A 22,767-nucleotide genomic window follows, 5' to 3' on the forward strand; every position below is an offset into this window, starting at 1 on the left:
GAATAAAAACATTAAAACTATAATGACTCCGCTGTGTCTAGTTTTGCTACTTACTATCTGTTGGCTAAATCTCAGCAAAGAGGATGATTTTTTCCAATGACTATGTGATTTTTTTAAAAAGAGGACTTCCAATAAACAAAGATAAGCGTCTAAAAATAGGTTACCCATCACAAGGGATGCTAGGTATTTAATGGAGTTCCTGTAGATCCGAAGGATGGGTCTGTATCGAATATTCCATAGAAATTCACATCTGTTTAAATGCTATTGCTACCGGGTTTATTCCATCTCACCCCTAGCCCTCACCAAGACCTCGGTGCTGCTGAGCAGAACAAAGTCCTGAGACCGCTGCAGCAATTTATCAGGGAGGTTTCTGCCATCTACTGGAAAACACACAGCTGACACCAACCACACCAGCGTCCAAACCCCTTTGTTTAAAGAGCGGCTGTGCAACTGCTGTATCTGACCCGTCAGAAAAGAAGAAGAAGAAAAAAAAAAAAAAAAAAAAAAAGTATTCACTTCAGTAGCGTTGCCTCTTACAAGTCTCTCTTTTGCTTGATATATTGCGAAATATTGCCTCTAATTCATCCTTAGCCTTATTAGCTGCTCCTTATTAAGCCTCATTAATATCCTTGTCTATTCAATTGTATTAAATAAACTACTTCTGGAAGTCATCAAAAGCTGTCACGTCATAGGGACAGATTCAATATAAAGAAAACAAACCCAGCCTTGCTGCTTAAGTTTACGGATACTATATAGTACCGCTTCCCAGACGCGATACCCCGCGCCCGCTGCCTCCTGCCTGCAAGGCTTAGCGGGACGCGGGCCTGCACTTCGGCGTCAGATCCCAGAGGCAGTCTTTTACGTCAGTTTTATGTCAGAAGGGTGCCTTTCCCCCCCCCAACTCTTCCTACCGTGTTACAGAGCCAGGGGAGGAGCCAGGACAGGTTGGGCCGTTGGTCCCTCTCCCTCCCTCAGCCACAAACGAACCCGGCCCGAGCGCCTCGCGTTGCCACTTGAGGCTCGTAGGGCGGGCAGCCGGCACCCCGCCAAGCGCGGGGCCGCGGGGCACGCAGGGCGCGGGGCACGCAGGGCCGCAGGCCCCACGCAGCTCTGCCCGCCACCGGCCGCCCTCACGTCATGAGAAGACCCAGGGGGAGGCCGCCGCGGACTACATTTCCCAGGTGACTGCGGGGCGGGCGACACGCCCGCCTCCGTTTCCCGCCTGTGCGAGGGGGCTGCTGGGAGTTGTAGTGGAGGGGGAGGGCAGAAAGAAGATGGCGTCCAAGATACGGGTCGTGCTGCGGCCGGTGAAGAGTATCGTGGTCCGCTTTTGCCCCTTCGAGTCCAACGTGGAGAGCACGAGGTGAGGGGGCTGCGGGGGCAGCGCCGGCCCCGGCCCCGGCCCCGGCCCCGGCCGCGGCATGCTCTGGCCTTCGGGCCCGCGCCCGGCGGGGAGGCCTTGTCCGGGCTCCCCTGTCTGTAAACCACCCAGCGCCCTTCCCGCGCCCGGGGAGTGGGTTCTGTACGTTTCACGGCAGGTGTGAGGGCTGGACTTTTTGCCCTTAATTTTACTTATTTGGTGGTGGGGCGAGTAGAGGCTGGGGTTATGTGCGCCCACAGTGCGGCCGGTGCCCCAGGCCCTGCCGCAGAGCCCCGGCACGGCGAAGGGCACAGGCCTGCGCCCCTCCGCCCGTGGAAGCCTGGCAGGTTCCCGAAGAGCAGGGAGAGCGGCCGCCCCAGCCGGCTGCTACCCAGGTCGCAGCAGTGGCAGAACCGAAACGAAGCCGTTGAAACGGCTGTCACTGCAGTGCCCTGTGACTTGCTGTCACTGTAGCCAGCAAAAGAAAATTACCTGGGAGCAAGTCGTGAGGGAAGTGGCAGCATCTGTTGTTCCCTCCCTGGAGAAGAAACTCTTTTTCCCAGACTTCTGCATCCGCCGTACTGTAACTTTCTTCATCTTGGTCTTTGAAAGCTTGCATTTATTGGGGCTTTGTAGCATAATCTAGGCAGAACCTTCACATTTCAGCATGAGAAGACACCACATTTGTCATAAGGGCTCTGTTTCTGGCAGGTGTTACCAGGATGCACACAGCATTCATTCTGTGCTGATTTCAGGAGGATCTCTGTGCCTAAGTGTAGACCCTCGCACAGAGGCATGTGCATTTAGCTTTACCAAACTACCCAGGGAGATGCCCCTCTCAGTTCCTGAGCCTGTAGGTGAGGGTCTATAATCACTAGTCCAAATGCTGGCAATGGGAGAGAGAGGGGGCAACAGCTGCTGCTCTATCTTGGTAATTAACTGTTGGAGAAATCTAAGTAATTATGGTTCTTGAGCGATGTAAGTTCTGCACCAAACAAGTGTAAAATGTCATTTTGCAATAGCTTTACAGATACATCTACTTTTGAAATCAACTTAGTAACACAACTTAACTTAGAATGTCTTTAAGCCACCAGAATGTCAAATGGCTGTCATGCATTTCAGAAATCTACAGGAGACCGATGATGTTAAATAAGTAAATAAATGCTGTCTCAAACCCAAATAATAAAACATTGGCAAGCAACCAGTGTATAAAGAAAAATAGAAATTACTTTGCTGATGGTTTTGGGTTTTAAATTATTTTTACTAACCCAACTGAGAGAAACACAGAAAGTGCATGCACTGAATTTTTGCAAAATACTTCGGTATGCTTTTTACATGTTAGCATGTAAGGACTATCCATTTGGATTTTTGAGAGTGATTATGCCATAAGAAGTAACTGTCTGAAATTATTAAATACAATTCCTATTTTGTTTATGCTTTTATTGCCCATCAATATCAATATATTCAAATTAGTTTTAGAAATATACTTACTATAATTCTATCTGCAAGATACTTAATATATTTTCAAATATATTTTCAGAAAATTTCTTGGATGTATAAACCATAAAAAAATCCAGGCCACCAATAGAAACTGTGAAGTGACCGCTGATGTAAGACATGATGGGTCTGAACCGCTTGTAGATGTTATGTTTGGTAAGGAGCTCGTTTTTAATCTTGACCGAAAAAAGAGACCTTTTGTGTTTGTGTTGTTACGATGTTATTGTCTTCTCTATGATTTTTTTTTTTTTTTTTACTGTGATTACTTTTTTTTGGTTCTGGTCCATAGCTAGAGGCTGTGCAGCTGGGAGGAAAAAAGGAAGAGGGAGTCACTAAAAGTCTGACGTCTAGATAAATGTGTATATATGTCTTTGTACTACAGTTAGGTCTGGTGGATCTTAGATCAAAGAACTGACTTAACTTTAGGGTTGAGTCTACTTTTGTAGTGACATACTTGTGTGATGTTGCAGTCAGGTACAATTCCAGGGAAGTAAGTGTAGCTCTGTTTTGATGTAAGAATCTGTTCACTTTCTGTGTTTTTTTTAATCTTATCTGTGGTGGAGGCATCTCAGTCTTGAGAACAGAAAAGTTGAATACCTTTAGTTGCGTATGCAATCAAGTAACTTACTATGCAGTTTGAAGGAACTGCTCATATGGATAAGACCATACATGTGCAGATGGACTTGCGGAATGAGGTCAACTGATGTACAACAAATTTCTTGGTTTCCTTTGACGGTATAGTGAGCAGGCAGGGAACTGATGGTGGAAATTTCATCAGTTCTGGAAGCAGCCCAGATTCTAGGCTGTGAACAGATGGCTGTAATCTGCTTTTGTCCTTTTCTCTGGCTGCATCTTCTTTCCTGCTGTGCTGTAATGGACCAATATGTCATGTAGCCCATTAAAGTTTTCATTATTATTGATTCCTGCTACCCCCTTTTCTTTAAACTTCCATATATTTAGTGAATTGGTAGAAATGTCAAGACTGTTGAACATACTTCATTTTGCTTAGGAAGGTCTAGTTATTTTCAGTGTTGACATTGACTGTTTCTCCCTCCTCCATGCCTCTGTCTTTCCCTTCCTTGTCTCTAACTGTGATGTATTAAGACTTAAGCAGTAAAGCTTAATGTTTTTCACAGCATAAAACCAAAACAATTAATTTCACTAATGCCAAGAGCTACAGTGCTGAACTCTTCGTTTCCTAAGAGCTGATTATTTTCCAAGTGAAGAGTTTGTAGCCCTTGTAGTTGGCAAACGTGGGGCTGGAACTTGGATGCCATGCATGGTATTGCATTATATGGGTTTGAGTATGGCTTTTGTATTTGCAAATCTTGCAAAAATAAATAATAAACTTAGGTACAATACTTAACTTCTACTTCCTCCTCCCTGTTTTAAAATAATCATTCAGAATTTTAGAAATCCTAGTGCTCTCTCTTTTTTTTACATTCTAACCACCAGATTGTGTAAACCAATTCATTGTTTTGGCTAAAGAAGCAAGTTAAACGGACCATAGACAACATGCTGCTAAAATGCTGAGCCATGTGTGGAAATTATGCCTTCCAGTGCCTTCTGTGCCTTCTGTTAGATGACTTTGACGGCATAGTATGAGTCATTTTCATCCAATATGTGTTCTTACTATAGGTATACCTAGACAAATGTTTCAGATTTTTCAATAATGCAATACAGAAATGAAAATTACATGTGTACTGTGTGCAGTTTAATGCATTTGTTTGGTGGTGGTGCGTAATCAGATTCCTTGGTAAGTGGAGTACTTTCTAATAAGACAAGATGAACAGGGTATTGGGATTTATATATACAAAAGAGAAGCGCACACTGAAGTAACTGTGACTTAGCCTTTCTGACGTCTTAAAATTTTTTCCCCTTTACAGTTGATGGAGACCGATTGATAATGAAGGGAGCCAACTTGACGACAATAGAAATGTTAACAGCATTGGGATCCAGATGTAATGCAAAAGATCTTAAGGAAGAACAGAAAAGCAAGAAGAGTCCCTGAAGAACAGTAAAACAACTGTGTTTGCATTTACATGTGTTCAAAACAACAGGCTGCACAGAAGGCTTTTCTCCTGTGCAACAAAGTCTGAAAGAGAGAGATGGCCAAAACACTGACCAGTTTAACATGCAGAAGAATGAACTATTTAAATGTTCCCTGTCTTCACCTGAAGGAAAACATAGTGGATCAACAAATCTTCTAACACTAGTGGGTCAGAGCGGCTTAAGATGCACGCATGCGTCTTCTAAGCAGCTGCCTCTCAGTCATCTGCATGTTGGACTATTATCACATGTACTTGCATATAAATGTGAATAATACACATTAGCTATTAAATTAATATTACAGTGAAGACAGATCTCTTTGGACATTATTTCCTACAAAATTTCTATACAGTGGAATGCAAAATATTATTAGAGTGGTTATTATTTTTGAAAAGTATTAAATACAAAAATTTGAAGAAAACTTTGAAAGTATTCATCATTGACTTATCTGAGGGACAGCAAGCTGCAAATACAGAGTGGATTTTGTAATACTATGTTTATATGTCTGTTGCTAAGTCCCTGCCATTTTCTTCCTCTCTTTTTCAAGAAAGTGTGAAATTTGCTAAATGTAAATTTAGCTCAGCGATTAAAGTAACAAGGTAATGGGACTGTGAACACACAGTAGAGCTACTCATCCTGCATAAAAGTAGCTAAGTTTAGCTCAAAGGTAAAGGTACGTTAGTTTTTTTCATAATTGGAGAAAAGGGCTATCTTTGAAGTTCAGTTTTGTAATATTTTTGTCACTCACTTTTGGGGAGGTTTCATTAAATATTTTATAAAGATCAAAGGGAAAGCTTTATTTGGTGTTTATAGCCCTATGTCCAACCCTGTTATTTATTGAAGTAAGTGCTTAGGTGTCTCATCTGTATTGCAAAGCTCTGTGGGTTTGGGAGGGTTGATCCCTCCTCAGGCTGTGCAGGTGAAGGTGTCAACTGCACACGTATTTCATGTACATCAGTTTTGTTCTAGTTAAATTCATAATGAAAATGTAATTAAAGTTCCAGTTTTGAGAATTGCAGGTGCAGTACTATTGAGAGGCATTAGTTCTACCTGTGGTTAATCAGATGCCTGACTTCTACGTGTATTTCCAAAGTTAATTTGGCAGCAGATTTAGGGCACAAATCTGAAACAAATTTTACCTTACTTTTGCCAAGATTTGTAAATGGATACTGTCCTTTCTGAAAGCAACGTTGTTTTAAATAGCACTGTCAAGGTAGTTCTTTGCAACTTCTTCACCAGGATGCTGAAGTCAAGGTGATATCTTATGTTGGAGAAGCAGAGCTGTGCTAAAGATGTTTGATATTTTATGGTGGCCTCCTCCGTGTGTTTGCAACACATAGAAGAGAGTGAGATAAGATGACTGGGGCAGATGGGTCAGTGAAATTTAGATGTGGGATCAATAGATGTGAATGACTTAGTCTGGGATGAATACCTTCTCTGCAGTCTCTTACCCTGTTTTTTTTATTAGGCCACCAACTCTTCTGAGTGGTTTCAGAGTGCTGAGCTCCTGAACCTGCGACTGAGCGTCCTTCTAGTGGAGGAGTTGTGAGAACACCTGAAACTGAGGGGATTTTAAATCCTGTCATGCTAGAAGAGCATCCTAGAAAGTGGACCAAATAGAAATAAGGCTGTTCAAAGGACAGTTTTGGTTTCTTTTCTTCCCCCCCCCCCCCCCCCCGCCCCAGTTTAGAAGAACATGGTATAGCATGACTTTACCTGAAGAAGCCTTACAGGGAAAGTGAGAATTGTTCAAGTGGAAAAACACTGCAGAATTATTCATTCCCTGGTTAATCATTTATTCATGTGCTCAAAAGCCCACTTACTGTAATATATCAGTGATTTTTGTGATTTATTTTTTTTTTTTTAGTTTTTTCTTTGACAGTTTGTGCAACAATGTTGGTGTGTAAAACTTGGGTTTAAATGTGAAGCACTTACATCCATCTTAAATAATTACCCATCTGTAAGTACTTAAAGAGTAAAATAGGAGTTAAGTGATATTAAGTTTCTGTAGTGTTTATATTGGCCCAAGATTGGGGTTTATATTTCTGAAGAGAAAAGGGAGAAAAATGAAGATTCTAGTTCAGGCTTTTTATAACCCAAATAAATCCTCTCCACTGTTGAAGAAAGATGATTTCTTTTTATTTTTTTTTCTTTACTTGCATGGATGGGCATTTTGCTCTGTAAAGACATGCTCTTACTAGGTGCTTTCATTTTAACCCAGGGATGCCCAAACTTTTTGTTTAGGTTAGGCCAAAGGCCTGTGATGTAGCTGTTGAGAGATGACTGACAGTTCGGTGGATGAGGTGTTAGCTGATGCTGCTTTTGCTGTGTGTTCTAGTAGCTGCAGTTTGCAGTGGTAAAACATATATTTTCTGCATGAAAAAGAAGTAATGACTAGGATTTGAATATGTAAGCTATAAGGGAAAACATACAGGACAGAAAAACAAAAATGTGCATTCTCAAGACAACAAGATACTGAAGTGATATAAACAAGCAATATGGGCAAGAAGGTACTCCTCTGGTTATTATTATGCTAATATGTAGAAAATTGCTCTCCCTGTACCATGTAGATAAAGCTACGAATTTATTTTTCAAGTATGTTAAAGATAATCTTTAATGAATTTCTTCCCTAAGCATTTAGATAACTTTGCTGCAAGCTGTTCATACGGTATCAATTTCTGCTGCTGTCTGATTGACTGAAACAAAGCCGAGCGACCTGCTGCTCTGACATCTTCCTGACATGCACGGTCTAGGGCTATGGATATAGAGGGTATTAAGGTCAGTCATGCAGAACAAAGCAGGGCTGGGTGAGCATTGACTTTGCATGTTATTATTCTCTAGCCCACTAATCTTGATTACTATACCCCACCAAAAATGTGGGTGCTTGCCTAAATATAAAAGAAACTGGAACAAGCCCTAAAAACACTAGGATTAACTAAATACAAACACCATGTCTGTGTAGGGTGTCTGATAGCAGGTGATGACATTAAAATGTCTAGATCTCTAATACCTGGAGATTTAAAACGATGATTAGAATCATCTTAGACCTGTGTATCATACAAATACCTATTTATTTAGAAGTTCTTGTCAATGCATAGGGAAAATAGGCCTGAAACAGATGAATGTGCCATTCAGGTAACACTAGCTGGTCAGGGTAATCCCTTCTAAATATCTGCAGCACCGTTTTTAGAAAAAAGATAATGGTGTCTTTATTAAACATTTCAACCAGGAGCTGCAGTGTTAGTGAACATTTCCACAGTAAGTTTTAACTACTAGCTGGCCCAAATAAGTACAAAATTGCAGTGTCCTGATGCCTTTCTTGCAAGGTAGAAATGTGCTACCAGAGGTAGTTCATGCATACCAGTGCAAATTCTGTTCTTTGTTATTTTTGTGGACCTCAATTTGGGCAATTTTGTGCTACATACTGTAGGAAAAACTGGGTGCAATACAGCATTGCTCTGTAAACCCCACTTGAGGAGTGTAAGATGCTTTAAATCTCCATTATTTTGAAAATGTGGCAATCTAATACATTTTTGCTGTTTGTGAACGTGTAAAAAGTGTCATCTACTAATTTCAGAAAATTGCCCACAAGTATTTGCCCTGTTAGATGTGGAAGAATGCATTAGTTTTGGTTGGCTTCTCCTAGTTCTTCACCTCTACTATATATAAATTTTGAATGACCAAGGAGTTTACATGGTGCAAGGAAGCCAAAAAAAAAAAAAAAAAAAATTAAATATCCTTGGACTGTGTTTAACAATTTTCAAGACTTTTGCTGCCAAGTGTATTGGTATCTTCTGCATGCGGACTCTCCTTGTGCAGGTGTACACGTCCCTTGCAGTTTAAGAGTTGCTGGCTTACTGCCCACCTCATCAACTACATGTGTGACCAGCTTCTGTGGATGCTGGGCCCTGCTTCTCCACTGGGTGGTTTGGAGTCACCTTCAGACTGACAGGTCACCTATCAGCAGTCCCTCTCCCAGCTGCACTTCCCTCCCTTCTCCTTCTCCAGGTGTAACAGCACCAGGAAAGAAAAAGGCTATTTGATCTCATCCAGTCTTACCTTTTCCCCCTGGAAGGCCTGAGTCACTCATCTGAGCCTTTTTTGTCTGCTGCGAGCTTGCAGTAGCTTCAAGCAACCAAGTTGCTTTGCTCCTGGTAGACCACTACTTGTTCTCTTCTTCTTGCTCAGCCTCGCTCTGTACGCTGAGAAATGTTGAGACAGAGAAGCACGAATGGTTAGAGATGCTACTTTGCTTCTGATGGTCTTTAACTTAACAACAAATTGTCTTTACCTTGAGCTGGCCTTCTCAAGATGTTACAAAATTAAGGCTGTGCCCAGGGATAGATGTTAGAGGTGTGAAAGCAAAGGAGTTGCCGACCTGTTTTGATCGTGTCATGTTAAGTTTCAAAGTGGTACTTGAAAGCAGAGTTAAGGCAAGCGTAAAGACTCTGCTTGACTTAAAGCTGTCTCCTGGATACTGGCAGTGTTGCCAGCAGAGGTTAATGACATATCAGAGGAGATCTCTGCATTGTGCTTCACTGGATGAGGCGAGTTTGACTTACAAATGAAAAGAACATTTCTTGTAAGACAAAATAGCTGGAAAAGTGGACCAGCAGACCTGTTTGTTACAGGAATGCTCAGTCAGTAGGAGCAAAGCCTGGGAAAGTGAGTCTGTAGTGGACAGGTTTTCACAACTCAGACTGGCAGTCCCTGCAGGAAGTTCAGAGGACAGGCAGGAGGCAAAGCAGCATGTTCCTTCCTTACTCAGGCACTACTCTGTTTCTTTTTGACCCTTCCGCCCTTTTTCAGTGAGGAGTCAAAGACTAGCCTTACTATAAATGCAGCATGGTCAGCGTGCAAAGCCAGCAAATTTGTCATCTCAAACGTAGTTCTTGCACAGATTCACTGAATTGTCTTTTCATTACTGGTGAATCTAAGTGGTTCAGACCACTTGCACAAATAAAAGAAACGATAATTATTTTCACGGAGTTTTTAAAGTCTCTTTTTCTAGGTGTGGCTTTATAGAACTTGTCTTCAAAATCCACTTCTCAAATGAATTTCAAAGTATTTACTGGAAATGGGCAAATTTAAGAATTGGATAGTTAATTCTTCCTTTCCTTCACGCAGCCAGATCAGTATCAAGTTAAACTGCATGTAAAAGTGCCAAAATCAGTACCAGAAACTATCTTGTGGCAGAAGCATAGGAAAAAATCAGGGAACTGTAATGTAGTTTCTTGCCTCCTTATAGATTTTCTCTGGCCTAGGTGTCAGATATGTAAGATCATATCTTGAGAAGGAATCGAGGATGTAAACCTGAATACCATGAGGCTTTTTGAGTCTAGAAGAGCAAACTGGAGAATACTTGCCGGTCCTGCATGGTTGCCTGAGATACCAGAGGAAAGAAGTTTCTTAGAAGATCTTTTGAATGCAAGTCATGTAGTCAGCACACTTGGCCAACTTAGTGTGTTGGCAATGGGAATGGGATAATAGTAAAAACTAGCTTTAACTCCCAAATGTTTTTCCCTAGATTCTTCTACAGTCCATGAAAGAGGAGGTCTTTTCTGAAAGGCGTGTCAGAACGGGAAGCTAATGCTTGAGTGACACCCCGGAGAGCTGATCTCTTCCTGCTGCACACAGGTGTGAGGAGACTTGTGCTTTTTGGCAAAAGCTAGCCTTCATCAACGGTGCCCCAGGGATCTCTTTAACACCTAAGCCCTTGTCGCCCCAGGATGAAGTCCTTTGGGACCCCTGATCTGGTAGACAGGCTACACGTATTCCTAACATGACAGGATTTTGCTCAGCGTGAAGAGCAGCAATTGCAGTCCCTCTCCAGTGCTGCTGGGAAAGGCGTTGGTATCCACAGCACACTGAGAAGACCCTTCCTCTGTAGAGGACGAGTGTCAGGCTCTGCCCTCCAGATTTCTATAGCTGTGATACTCGCCTTGGTGACATCCTGAGAATGAAAAGTAGTGCAATCATTATAACTATAAATTAAACTGTTTTCCTGAGCTTACTTTCACAGTGGTTGATCAATATCCTTAGTAATGAAAGTCTACTTATAATATGCAATCAAAAAAATAATGGTAGAACTTTATACACCCCTTCCAAAATCCAGTGGGCGCATCTGTAATTTGTGATACTAAATTTCATAGGCTAATTAATCATCATTGGTAGAAAAATTTCTTTTATCATTATTTATTCCAAGTATTTTTGCCATTCCTTGTCCTTATGTCCTTACTGTTCCAGATCACACAGAAAGGGCAAAGTTGGGGGGTTTATTTGGCTTTATTTATAGAGCTTTGGGATAATTTTTTGTACATCTGAGGTTTCTAGAGAGCCGTGCCAGAGTATTATCTTTCTGAAAGTCTCCTCTGTGAGCAAGTATCCCCTGCTAATATGCTTCTGTTCTATGTGGATCAAAGGCCTTTTCAGTGCTAAAACTACATCTATGGACAATTTGTAGTCATCCTGATCTCTTTTTTAATATTGTAATGACTATGCTGATTATCAAATTCTGAAGATAAAAATATTTTTATACTAATGCGTGGATGTTTGCTATTCAGGGTAGATACTGCTGCTAAATAAAGAGTTTTTTTCAAAGCTTCCCAATTTAGACAGAAGCTCTTCTATCTGCAGTCACTGTGAGCTGGGCTGGAACTGACATCAGGTCATTTTTGTCTGGAAAGAGGAAAATGAAGCCTATAGTGCTCTTGCTGGTCACTGCAGGCTCTGGAGCTTTCTCTCCTGTCATTGAGGCACGGTACAATCGGTGAGCTGTCACACCATTGCCGCAGTAAACTTTGCCCTTGATGTAAGCATTTCCTTTTAAACTTGCTTTGAACATGCTGCTGACAGCGTACAGGACATACGCTGAGGTTGCCGGCATGTTAATTGCATTATAGTAATGCTCTGTGGCATCAGCAAGGATCGGGGCTCCGGTTGGCTCGGCACTGCACGCAGGCACGCGTGAGCCTGCCCGTCCCCGGCAGCCGGCCACCCAGAGCAGGTGCAGCAGTGGCCAGATCCAGAGCAAGGACTCCTTCGACCCATGCTGCTTAGACTAAGCTGTGCTGGAGAGTAAGATGGCTTTGGCTTTGTTTGGACTTGAAAAACCGAGATGTATCGCACAAAGCCCATTGATAAAACACAGGCCATGCCCAGCTCTTTTAACTCAGAGGTAATAAAATGCCGATATGCCAGAAGATATTGTGCATATTGACATACAAATGAAAACTTGCAGGTTCATGTGTTGCTTCATTATCCCCGGTCTAGTATTGCCCAAGCAAATGGCTCCTGAGCTGGAGTAAAGCTTACCCAGGCCAGCTATGCAACCATAGCACGTGTTTCATCATGTCTGTGCAGTGATGACATGGCTGGGAAAGGAAAACCACACTTGTACAACAAGGAAACAGAAACAAAGCTGTGCTACCTATGCAGTTTTTCTCATCCATGCCTTGGGGGTGAGTAACTATTATTCATGGACTGCTTTGATTTTTTTCACAGCTAGGGATAGGCTGAAGAGTAAAATTTGGGCTGTGGTGTCCAATTTTCCTGGCAAATTTTTAAGGCTTTCTTAAGAGATAATCTTGTCTAGAAGAAGCCTACCAGTTAGAGATGGTACTATATATACACGAAGTATCTGTATACTAGAAGGAAAGCAAGATCCTCCGTTTTATACAGTAAAGCAAAGTATAGTGCTATCAGATTGGGTTCCTTCCAAGTTAAACATATGGGCAGTTTAATGAGTAAAGGTCTAGGGAAAAAGTTACACCTCCTATGCAACTTAATCAGCGATATGTTGCAGACGAGGAGGTGGTGCTCTGCCCTGCCCAAGCAGGAGGTATTATGACTCCGAAAGATGAAATATGACTTAGCTTGCGTGCAATGGGTAATGCTATGGCTACGTGAAGAGAAACCTCAAACACTGCTGGCCACAGCTTCCCAACTCTCATGTCAGGTGAAGCATCACAGCACGACGCACACTTGCCCAAAGGAGTAGAACGAAGGTGTCTGTGCACTCTTTTGCCTTCATCCTTTTCTTTGCACTTGGTAATGAAGGACTGTAATATCCTCCCCTCCTACGAGATGCAAAGGCTTGACTACCTTGGGAAAACATTCACTCTGGCAGGCCCAAGCTGCCAAGGTGGTGGTTGCTTCTAACTGTGGCTACGTGCTTTCCGTGCAGCTAATTTCCACGGAAAAATTTACGCTTCTCATTGTAAATTTGATTCTCCTTCTCTTGGACAATGTATAGTCTAACGTGGAAATGAGCACAACTTCAGAGAACTTCAGCTGTCTGCGCTGAAACAATTATATGTGGCGTAGGAGTTGAACACTTTCCATATGAATACGTGTATTTGCTGCTTCTCTTTGGGTGTATCATCTCAAGAAAAGAGGAAACTACATACACAAAACACGTCTGACTGTGATGTCAGCCTCAAACCAGGCAGGAACTGGGATTTACAGAGATGGATCCCTGTGGCCCAAGCATCTCTGAATATCTGACCATTTTACCTTGGCTCCCAAAGTAGGAGCCCATATTTGACCAATATATATACTGTACTGTTACAGTAAAACATAACGTTTATTTTGTAGCCCACTCGGCTCATACCTTCCCAGAAGGATACATATCTGGCTCCTCTAGTTACTTGATTTGCTATGTGAGAAACCACAGATTTCAGCACTATCCTGTTTCGAAGACATTTTGAGATGTGGCATTGACAGTGTCACAGCCAGTAATCTGTGTCACCAGATTAATTTGCAAAACATTAAATCTTCGTAAAAACTGAGGGAGATTTTTCACTGTATCCTAATAGTCTGCATGTCAGAAAAGAGAGATAAGATTCTCTTTTCTTCTTACATCTTACATGAACTTACATGCCTAGACTTGAAATATTTGTAAGAAGAATAAATCAAACCAAATAACTTGTGGGAGGATTAAAAAACATAGCAACGTTCTGCACAGGTAGGTAGCTGTATCTCCATGTACTTCAGATCCAGGAATACTGTCTCACCACTAGATGGAAATAGTGGATTTTACATCTTCTGCTGCATTATCAGCACTTATACCTGAATGCTATTTGCATATCGTAAGCCATCTGCAGGCAGCACTGCAGAATTGTGGATCCGAAATTCTTTGCTAGCATACGTGGAGTAAAGCCAAGATTTCTATTTCTAGAAATTGTCCCCTTTTTACAAGACCGAAGACTTCCTAATTCCTGAAGGATGATTCTGTTTGATCCCTCATCTAATTGCTTTTCATTTATCCTTTCTGTAAGCAACCAGAAAAGAACTGCAGGACGGATGGCATTTTGGTTCCGCTACCATGAATTAGGTAGTAGACATCAGCCTATTTTAAAATTTACTCCAAAGCCTCTTGCACAAGAAAAACAAACAAACAAAAGATAAAAGTGGAAGGAAGTTGAAAGTCTTGTGTTTCAATGTACCTACTTAATGACAAAAAAAAGCAATGTGGCTTGCTGCCTTATGAGCAGACGCTATAGTGGTGTTTGCATATTAAAAGCAAGCATAGTCAGAGAAGTGGAAGGTAATTAAAGGAGGCTCAGTAGGGAAGGATAGTTAGAAGGATTTAAAAAAAAATCTCAGTTGAAAAATGAGCTTATTACTTAGTGTATGACAAATCTGACCATTTCTAGAAAGCATTGAACCTTCAAACTGATTCAGTTTAGCTCTGCTAAGTTGCATCACTGCGAAGCATAAAGGGAAGCAGCCTCCTTGCACCAAAACATTTGGATTCACTGCACCTTCTCGTGTTGTGAAATGCTGGAACCAGCACAGAAACCTTGCTGAGACACCTCAGTCTCAAACGCCTCAACAAAAGTACTAGCAGAGAAACATAGCCACGTCTCCTCCATCAAAAAACTCCAGGCACTAGGTGTATCTTCAGATTTTTGTTTTTCTGGCCAGGAGAAAGTAGCTATGGGTTTCATCCAGTCTGATACAAGGCCAAAAGAGGGAGAGATTGGCATAACCCTGACGCTGGAAACAAATCTTGGGGGTACATTGGAATCAGGATTTCTGTTGTGGCTTAGAAATAGCAGCTTTCTCACAGAATGTGACAGTAAATCCCTCTGCTCACCTGGCAGAATTTGGCAAAAGATTGGCTCAAAGCTCATGGGGCATGGTAGCGGCATGCATTTTATGGCAGTACTTCTGCACCAGTGTACAGTAATGGCAGCTGCTGTGTTTTCCTTCAGGAAGTAGGAATTAGGGTATCGCAGTTCAACATGGACGGAAACCAAGGTACCAAGTCCGCATTTCTCCGGCGCTAAAGCATGAGGCTGCATTCAGGCTTCGATTTTTCCTGTGTACTGCAAGTGCCTCCATTAGTTCTGTGTTTGGATCGAGCTTGTTTGCCACCTGGTCACTGTGTGTGTGTGTAAGAGGTCTGTGCCCGGGTCGCAGCACGCAATGGATTGCTGTAGTTCAGTAATATGTGATATACCAGCGGGCCTTGAGGGGAGGCTGGGAAGGCCTGCGATAAAAACCCGATAAACCGCTTGGGGATGCTGGCTCCTTTATTGCTCTGCCTCTGTGCCATATGATGCCCCGTGCTCGTTTGTTCCCGAATCATCCGTGGAAAGCGTGGTACGTAATAAACGGCGCAACTGAGGATTCAGCGCCCCAGACTTTAAAAACTTCCCCGGAGCCAAAATCCTGGAGACTGGCTTTGGCCCCCACGGGCGCTCTCCTCGCCGCGGTAGGCGCCGGGTGCTGCGTGCCTCCGAAGAAGCGTTGAGGCCGCGACGCCCCTGGGCGGGATGGCTCGGGCGGTGTCCCGCCGTTTCTGGGGGCAGCGTGCCGTCCCGGGGGGCCGCAGGCCCGGGGTGGCGACGGTGTCCGCGTGTGCGTGTCCGTGTGCGGGTGTGCGGGAGGAGGGCGGGAGGAGGGCGGGCAGCGGCGCGGCGTGCCCGCTCTTGCCGCTCTTGCCGCCGCCGCCGCGGGCGGGACTCGCCGGGCGGGGGCTCGGCGGGGAAGGGGCCGGGGCGCGGCGGGCGCCCCATTGGCTCTCCCCGGCGGCACATGTCGCCGGCCCCTCTATAAAGGCGGCCGCGGCCGCGCTGCAGCCCGTCCTCCTGCCTCCGCGCCTTCCCAGGGACGCCGACAGCCCCAGCGCCGCCGCCGCCGCCATCGCCATGGCCATCGATGCGTTTTTAGGCAAATGGTGCCTCGTCTCCAGCGAGGGCTTCGAGGAGTATATGAAGGAGCTGGGTAAGGGGCCGGCGGCTCTCCGCCTGCGGGAGGGAGGGAAGGAGGGAGGGAGGGCGGGCTGCCGGCCCCGGCCGCCCCGGGGACGCGCCGCTGCCGCCGCCGCCGCCGCCGCTGCTGCCGCCGCCGGCCGGCGAGGCTCTGTCCAAGGTCCGCGGCGGGCGCGGCCCCGGCGCCGGGCCGGAGGGCGGGAGGCGGCCCGGCCGTGAGCTGCGGGGGGGCGGCGGCTGGGCGGCCGCGATGCCGGGATGCTCCGGGATGCGGCCCTGGGGGCTCGGCGCCCTCCCGGCGCCGCGGAGGGGGCGCCGGCCGGAGGCAGACCCTTCCTGCCGGGAGAGCAGCCCCCTCCGGCTCCGCGTCGTAAAGATGTCGGCAACCCTTTTTGCACCGTAATTGCTGCTGGGAGGCAGGTGCCGGTGCCAGCAGCCGCCCTCCCCGCTGCCCAGCCGGCCCCTCCCGCCGGCAGCCCCTGGTCACCGGCCGGTGCCGGCAGCCCCGCCGCCATCGGGCCGGTTTGCTCCTCCCTCTCCCCCCGGGGCGAGGGGCCGGGGCAGCCCGGGGCGGTGGGACCGGCGGAGGGGAGCGGGCTCCGCGCTTGCCCTGGCCGGGGAGCGGGGCGGCGGATGGCGGAGGCCGCACGGCAGCGCCGCTGCCGGGGCCCGGCCGGGCTCAGGGCGCCCGGGGCGGCCACACACAGACCTGCCGAGCCTGGGCTGCCTCCCCGCCAAGTCACCTTGGGTGTCTCCGCACCAGAGAGCCAAACTGGATCAACTGCCTGTGGGTAACCGACAGCCGAGCGCGCTGCCAGAGGCTGTTTGTATGCGTCTGTGGGTAGTAGCACCCTTATCTCAGGGCGATAGTCCCGGCTTGTTATCCCGGCTTCCAAGCTGCCCTGCGTTTTGTAACGCGAAGCTACCGAATCGAGAACAGACCTAGCAGCAGGAGCCTCCTCTGCGAGTTCAGAGTCACCACCTCCCCGTGAGCATCCTGGCCAGCAGGTGATAGGCACCTTGCGGTGTCTGCGTAGCCCAGGAGATGCTATTTTCTGCAATTTATTCACCGCTGAAAGCTAGGCTATTTTCTCAAGAGGCGGAAGATGTGGCCTCGAATGTCTTTGGAGGGAGGAGAGGAAGGAATTTAAGTCTTGCGCTCTTCATGTAAAATCCAAAAGGCATCACTGCATTTACACTCTGCAGACAGCGGTGGCTGTAACTGTATTTTGTGAGAGGCCTGTCAATATGTGATAGCTGTGATGCGAGAAAGCCTTCTGGACTGAGCCCTTTGGGAGACTTTGGCGGAAATTCAAGAATTTTAAGCTCAGCTCAGTTCAGCCATGGATTAGGACGCTGTGGTGCTCACATCTAGCAGCCAGCGCTAGGCATATGCCAAGTTGCAACTTCGAAGTAGAAATTAAGTGCTAGAACTGCAGAGCACCTCCCGTGTGTCGACAGCAACTGAGTGTTGTTTGTTCTTAGATTGCAATCTTAAAACAGTCACTTTTCCTTTTTACAATTACAATTTAGGCAATTAAATTTACTCCAAGTCACACTTTAGGAGACAGCCCTTTATTGGATCTCACCCTCGTTGACTACTTAGGAAACTCTCTGCCTTTGACCCTACTGATGCACCATAAATGAGATTCTGCAGATTCTGCTCACTCTGTATAAAAGAACGTTCGACAATAAAAGAACGTTCGACAACAGAGAAGTTTGAATTTCCCTCCTTGCCATATGGAAAACATATGCAGCTCATCTCTGTTTAGTTGGATCTCAAGGCGTAACTGATCAGATAACTCCCTGATTACTCTGGACTGGATGACAGAAAAGGGGTGGGTGGGCGGTCACTGTCACAATAATTTCCATCTCTGGTCGGAAAAGCTGGACTGAGGAGGACTGGTTTTTTGCTCTGCAGGCTCAGTCCTGGAATCCCAGTTGAGTCTGGAGCAGAAGTGGCTGGGAAGTACTTTGTTATTTCCACCTCCCGAGGAAACTGTAATCTTTGCTTTGTGGACTCAGCACTCACCCAAGTATCCTGTACACTCCAGGGGAGTGCTGTGCTGTTATGTGACAACATTTTCTAACTGCACCAGCTGCAGAGCCCAGACAGTCTTGTGTGCCACCCAGACTTGGTGGCACCTTCTGCTCCATGTGGTTGCTTGTCAATTCTTGGTTCGGATCTGCACTTTCCAATTTGATGGATTCACATTTGTTGCCCAACTACCCTCTTATTTGTATCTTCATCCTTCAGATCAAAAAGACTCAAGCAAACCCCTCAAACAGTGCACACAGGCTGAGGCAGGGTGAGTCTTTTTTTGCTGAAGAGTTTTGAGGGCTGCTGTCTCCACTCCAGATGATGATTTTTCAGTTATTCACAGAGCTCATTTCTCTCAAGGTCCTTTTTTTTTTCTTTTTTTTTTTTTTTTTTTTTTTTTTGTGCATGTGTGTGTAAGCACTATTTTGCATGATAGTGGTTTTCTAATTCACAAGTCCATACTTTGGATACAGGATGTAGAAGATGGAATTGTATTAAAAATTGCATGTTTGCAATTGTGTACAGAGTGATGGAAGAGTATTTCTTGAGTAAATTGAAATAAATATGCAGGTGGATTAATCTGTCATTTAAAAATAATCTGTAGAATTTTTAAAGTGTTCAGAACTTGAAGGGAATAATTTTATATTAGTTTAAGCTTTTGTGTTTGTTTTCCTGTTTATTTCTGTTTGTAAAAATTCAGTGCTGAGTTTTGGGACAACTGCGAGTCCTCTAGAGGGCAAAAAAGATTTAACTTTAGCTCTCTGAGGAAGCAAAAGAATAACTCTGCAAATAAGCTTTTTTTCCTTCCTCATCAGTGGATAATTTAAAACATCCTCTTTCTTTGTGGCTCTTGAGCTTTGATTCTCAAGTGTACTTAAGTGCTAATTAAATGGGAATTGGGTATTTGAATTCTTGTGTGGCCCTAAGCCTTAGGGTTTGACTGACTTTGTGACACTCTGTGCCTCTCCCCTCGCAGGTGTAGGTATGGCCATGAGAAAAATGGGAAGCATGGCCAAACCTGATGTTTACATTATTAAGGATGGGGACACAATCACCGTAAAAACAGAAAGCACCTTCAAAACTTCACAGTTCAGCTTCAAGCTTGGTGAGAAATTTGAGGAGAATACATTAGATGGCAGGAAAACTCAGGTCAGTATGCTAGACTTCCTATTGAAAAAACAGAATTCTTTGGGTGTTTTACTGATGGAGATGCTATTTAAAAATCAGTTTTCACATCCACACTAACAATGCTTTATTTGATGAGCAGCTGTCTCTAAGTCTCATTGAAATAAATTCCTTTTTTTTTTTTTTTTTCTCCCCATGGATTAAGCAACTTCCAAAGAGGGAAAATGCTGAAACCAATAATGTCTTGTGTATTTTGTTGTTTTCAATTTGTAGCAGAAGCATTGTGTTAGTAAAACTAACAGACCTCTAAATCCCTGTTAAAGCCACATGCCACTTCATTTGAAGCCTGTGGAAAAAATCCCATTGATGTTTAATCAGAGTCAGTTCAGCCCTAGGGTTAACCTTTCTGCTCAATCTCGTATTTGCATAACAAGAGAGCCCGCTTCGGTGTGCGGTGGGATAACAGACACACAAGGCATACATGTGAATCACAGTCCCTAATCTCCAGTTTTAGAAGGCAAAGAGCTTCTCCCTGCACCGAGTAAGGAGAATATTCATCCAAAAGGAGGTTAAACACAAGGAAGCCCTCAAATATGATTCTCTCATTTCCATGAGTGCTCTCTGTGTACCATTCCCACCCCACCCCCCCCCCCCCCCCACCCCCCCCCCCGCCTCTAGCCACACACCGGCAATTCATCTATTATTGCAAGATCAGAGAAACATTACACAAAAGCTCAAAGCCCTTGTACAAAGAGATTAACAGAAAACATCGGTCTGCTTTTGTTAATTGAAATTGTGCATGCTGTCAAAGGTCTGCCTGATGCAGGAATGTGTCAGAGCAGCGAGCAAACCGGCAGTGAGCTGCTGCAGGAAGAGGATCAATAAAACATTTAAGATAATATCCTGGCTTTGTAGATGTCAATGGCAAAATCACTACTGAGTAAGCTGGGGTGGGAATTTTTCCTTTGGAATAAGGTGTTGGAAAGCCTCAGTCTTCATCAAATGTCACGGGTAAAATATTAATGTTTGGGTTCTTCTTTCAGACCCTTGTCAGCTTAAAAGATGATGGGTCACTGATTCAGGAGCAGGAATGGGATGGCAAGAAAACCATAATAACACGGAAACTAGTAGATGGGCAATTGGTGGTGGTGAGTCCAGTCCCACATTCTGATCCTTGAGTGCTGCTGGCCAGTAGCCTGAAAAGTAACTCTAAAAGATCTTTTTCCTTATAGTCTGTACTCGGGCAAATTACTAAATCCATCTCTTTATCTTCTAGGAATGTGACATGAATGGTGTCAAATGTGTTAGAGTCTACCAGAAAGCATGAGGACATCATCATGTTCAGTAGGAACTTGCTACAAACAACTCAGTTCAGTGGACAGAGCTCCTTTACACTCCGTATTTTCCTTTTCCCTGTTTTCTAGTATTTCAATGGACTGAGTAGCTGAGTGCAATCCTTTTTAAAAGCCGTGATGTAACTATTATGTAACTATTCTGAATTTATGAGGCTGTTAAATAAAATTGTCAAATATACCAAGTGGAAATGTTGTTACTGTAGTGGAATTTTAAAGTGAGGTTTTATAAACACTCATTTTGGTTTTAGGCTCTACTACAAACTGCCTTCAGTTCAAGATTATGCAATATATGGCAACAGTTAGTAGCAAGCTGAATTTTGATTAGCACCCTTAATTGCTAAGGTAGCAAGATCTGAAACAGAAAAAACATTCAGAGTTCAGGCTCTAGAGTTGTTTCTAACTTGCATGTTTGAAAGTAAATAGAATGGGGTGGGTATAAATAAGAGATAAGCTTTGTTGGTGTTTAAGTAGAGGAATGTATTTTCAGGGGTTTGTTTTTTCATGTTTCAAACCCACAAATTTCTTATCTGAAAAAATATATACTGGTGAGCCAATGGACATGATAAACTTAAGCAAACATGTACATGCTTTGCTGAAAGGAAGCCTTATTTTGAGAAGACTCTTAGTTTTCCTAGCAAAATTCTTATTTCCTGTCTAATAACATTTTAAAAATTCTTAACCAAAATTACTGAAATACTGCCTAAAACTTAAAGCCTCATTTTATTTTATTTTTAAACTGGCTTGAAACACCTAGAAATGGAGTTTATATGCTTTAAAGTGCCATAATAAATAATCAGAAATATCGGTGTCTTGAGTATTACTTTTACACGGGTTGGGAAACAGAGCCTACGATGGTACTAATCTTCCAAAGAGATGTCAGACCAGATAAAATTAAAAAGGTTTAAGTGAATTTCTGTCACACCACATGAACATGTCCTAAAAGTGAAACTATTTGGTGACAGGTGATGGGAAGATTTCTATCAGATTCAGAAGCCTGGGGGATCATGTAATTGCACACTTCCAGTTTGCAGCGTCAGTCATTGCAGAATCCATTGCTACTTCAACCCTACTGATATTTCAGCTGCTCAGTGCATGTATCTTATTACTGAGCTTACCCTAATAGCAGAGAAATCTGCTCTTCTTATGTTCACCCTACCAATCATGGAAAATTACTTTTCCCATAATTTTGGACCATTTATAATTTTCATAATTTCCTGACTATTTATGAATCATCCCCTTTATGTCATCTGAAAGAATTTATAGCTGGAGCCTATTTCTTTCAATTTTATTTTTCATGATCTGTATAAAAGTAATTATTTTTCCTGGTCCCCTAATGTCTCCTTTTTGAATTGGCCAATCTTCATATTACCATCATTTAGTATTTTTCCTGACTTTAATGTGAACCCTGAAGATCTATGTTGTATTCTTATATGGGGCATTAGAAACAGATTTTTATTTTTTTTTTTTTTGTTATTAGGGGAAGGAATCTCCTCATAGAAACAACAGAAACAGGAAACTAAACTGATCTGATGAGGAACCTGATAAGTTTGTGATCAGAAATACACTAAATAGTAGCAGGAGAATGGGTGCAGCCATCCATGGCACGGTATGAAAATCCTGCCTCCCTTCCGAAAGAAATAACATTACTGCTTGAAGTGGGACATTATGCTTTCTTTGGGGTCACTGGTCTATCACTTACAGCTGCTTGTTTGCTCTTCTGATACTGGGTAGTGTTAATTGTTTATCTTTCATTTGAATGGAAAAAGCTCCCAATGTCTTTCATAGGACATCCGTTTTGATTACAATGAGATCACTTCTTGTAAAACAAAAGGCAGAAGAGTATCTTTTTAGAGCAATTTCCTTTGGAAACAAGGCTTATAAAGTCGGTGTTTGTGTTTGTGTGCTCTCTGATTTCAGCCACATGCGAAGTAGAGGCTAGAGGTCCCAAAGATAATTATTCTTCCACAAATGTCATGAAAATAGGCAGCCTGATGAAGCAGATAGACCATTAAGTGCCTTGATGATAGAAAGACTGTACATGGAAGTGACATTTTGTTTGACATTAAATGGAAGAAAAACATCATAAGCCCTCTTGGCACACATAAGTAATCTTAAACACAA

At 43.8% G+C, this 22,767-nt stretch overlaps 2 protein-coding genes across 2 annotated transcripts; both read left to right on the top strand.

Moving 5' to 3' along the window:
- Positions 1-1,231: 1,231 nt before the first annotated feature.
- MRPL53 (mitochondrial ribosomal protein L53) lies at positions 1,232-5,327 on the top strand. The gene is made up of 3 exons (XM_049823654.1): positions 1,232-1,363; positions 2,901-3,013; positions 4,744-5,327. The coding sequence occupies exons 1-3, from the start codon at positions 1,275-1,277 to the stop codon at positions 4,866-4,868; spliced, it is 327 nt and encodes a 108-aa protein (XP_049679611.1). The 5' UTR covers positions 1,232-1,274; the 3' UTR covers positions 4,869-5,327.
- A 10,360-nt stretch (positions 5,328-15,687) lies between these two features.
- Positions 15,688-21,446, top strand: LOC126050620 (fatty acid-binding protein 5). The gene is made up of 4 exons (XM_049828719.1): positions 15,688-16,138; positions 19,143-19,315; positions 20,335-20,439; positions 20,568-21,446. Exons 1-4 carry the CDS (start codon positions 15,688-15,690, stop codon positions 20,616-20,618), a joined length of 780 nt encoding a protein of 259 aa, XP_049684676.1. The 3' UTR covers positions 20,619-21,446.
- Positions 21,447-22,767: the final 1,321 nt, after the last annotated feature.

This window comes from Accipiter gentilis, chromosome 2 (genome assembly GCF_929443795.1).
Source record: "Accipiter gentilis chromosome 2, bAccGen1.1, whole genome shotgun sequence".
Taxonomy (NCBI): domain Eukaryota; kingdom Metazoa; phylum Chordata; class Aves; order Accipitriformes; family Accipitridae; genus Astur; species Astur gentilis.

Bases quoted from the DNA above. Each gene is read 5' to 3' on its own strand.
- MRPL53 (XM_049823654.1), top strand. From the start codon at position 1,275: ATGGCGTCCAAGATACGGGTCGTGCTGCGGCCGGTGAAGAGTATCGTG. The intron at 1,364-2,900 runs GTGAGGGGGCTG...ATATATTTTCAG, and splicing joins TCCAACGTGGAGAGCACGAG to AAAATTTCTTGGATGTATAA. The intron at 3,014-4,743 runs GTAAGGAGCTCG...TCCCCTTTACAG, and splicing joins GCTTGTAGATGTTATGTTTG to TTGATGGAGACCGATTGATA.
- LOC126050620 (XM_049828719.1), top strand. From the start codon at position 15,688: ATGGCTCGGGCGGTGTCCCGCCGTTTCTGGGGGCAGCGTGCCGTCCCG. The intron at 16,139-19,142 runs GTAAGGGGCCGG...CTCCCCTCGCAG, and splicing joins GGAGTATATGAAGGAGCTGG to GTGTAGGTATGGCCATGAGA. The intron at 19,316-20,334 runs GTCAGTATGCTA...TTCTTCTTTCAG, and splicing joins TAGATGGCAGGAAAACTCAG to ACCCTTGTCAGCTTAAAAGA.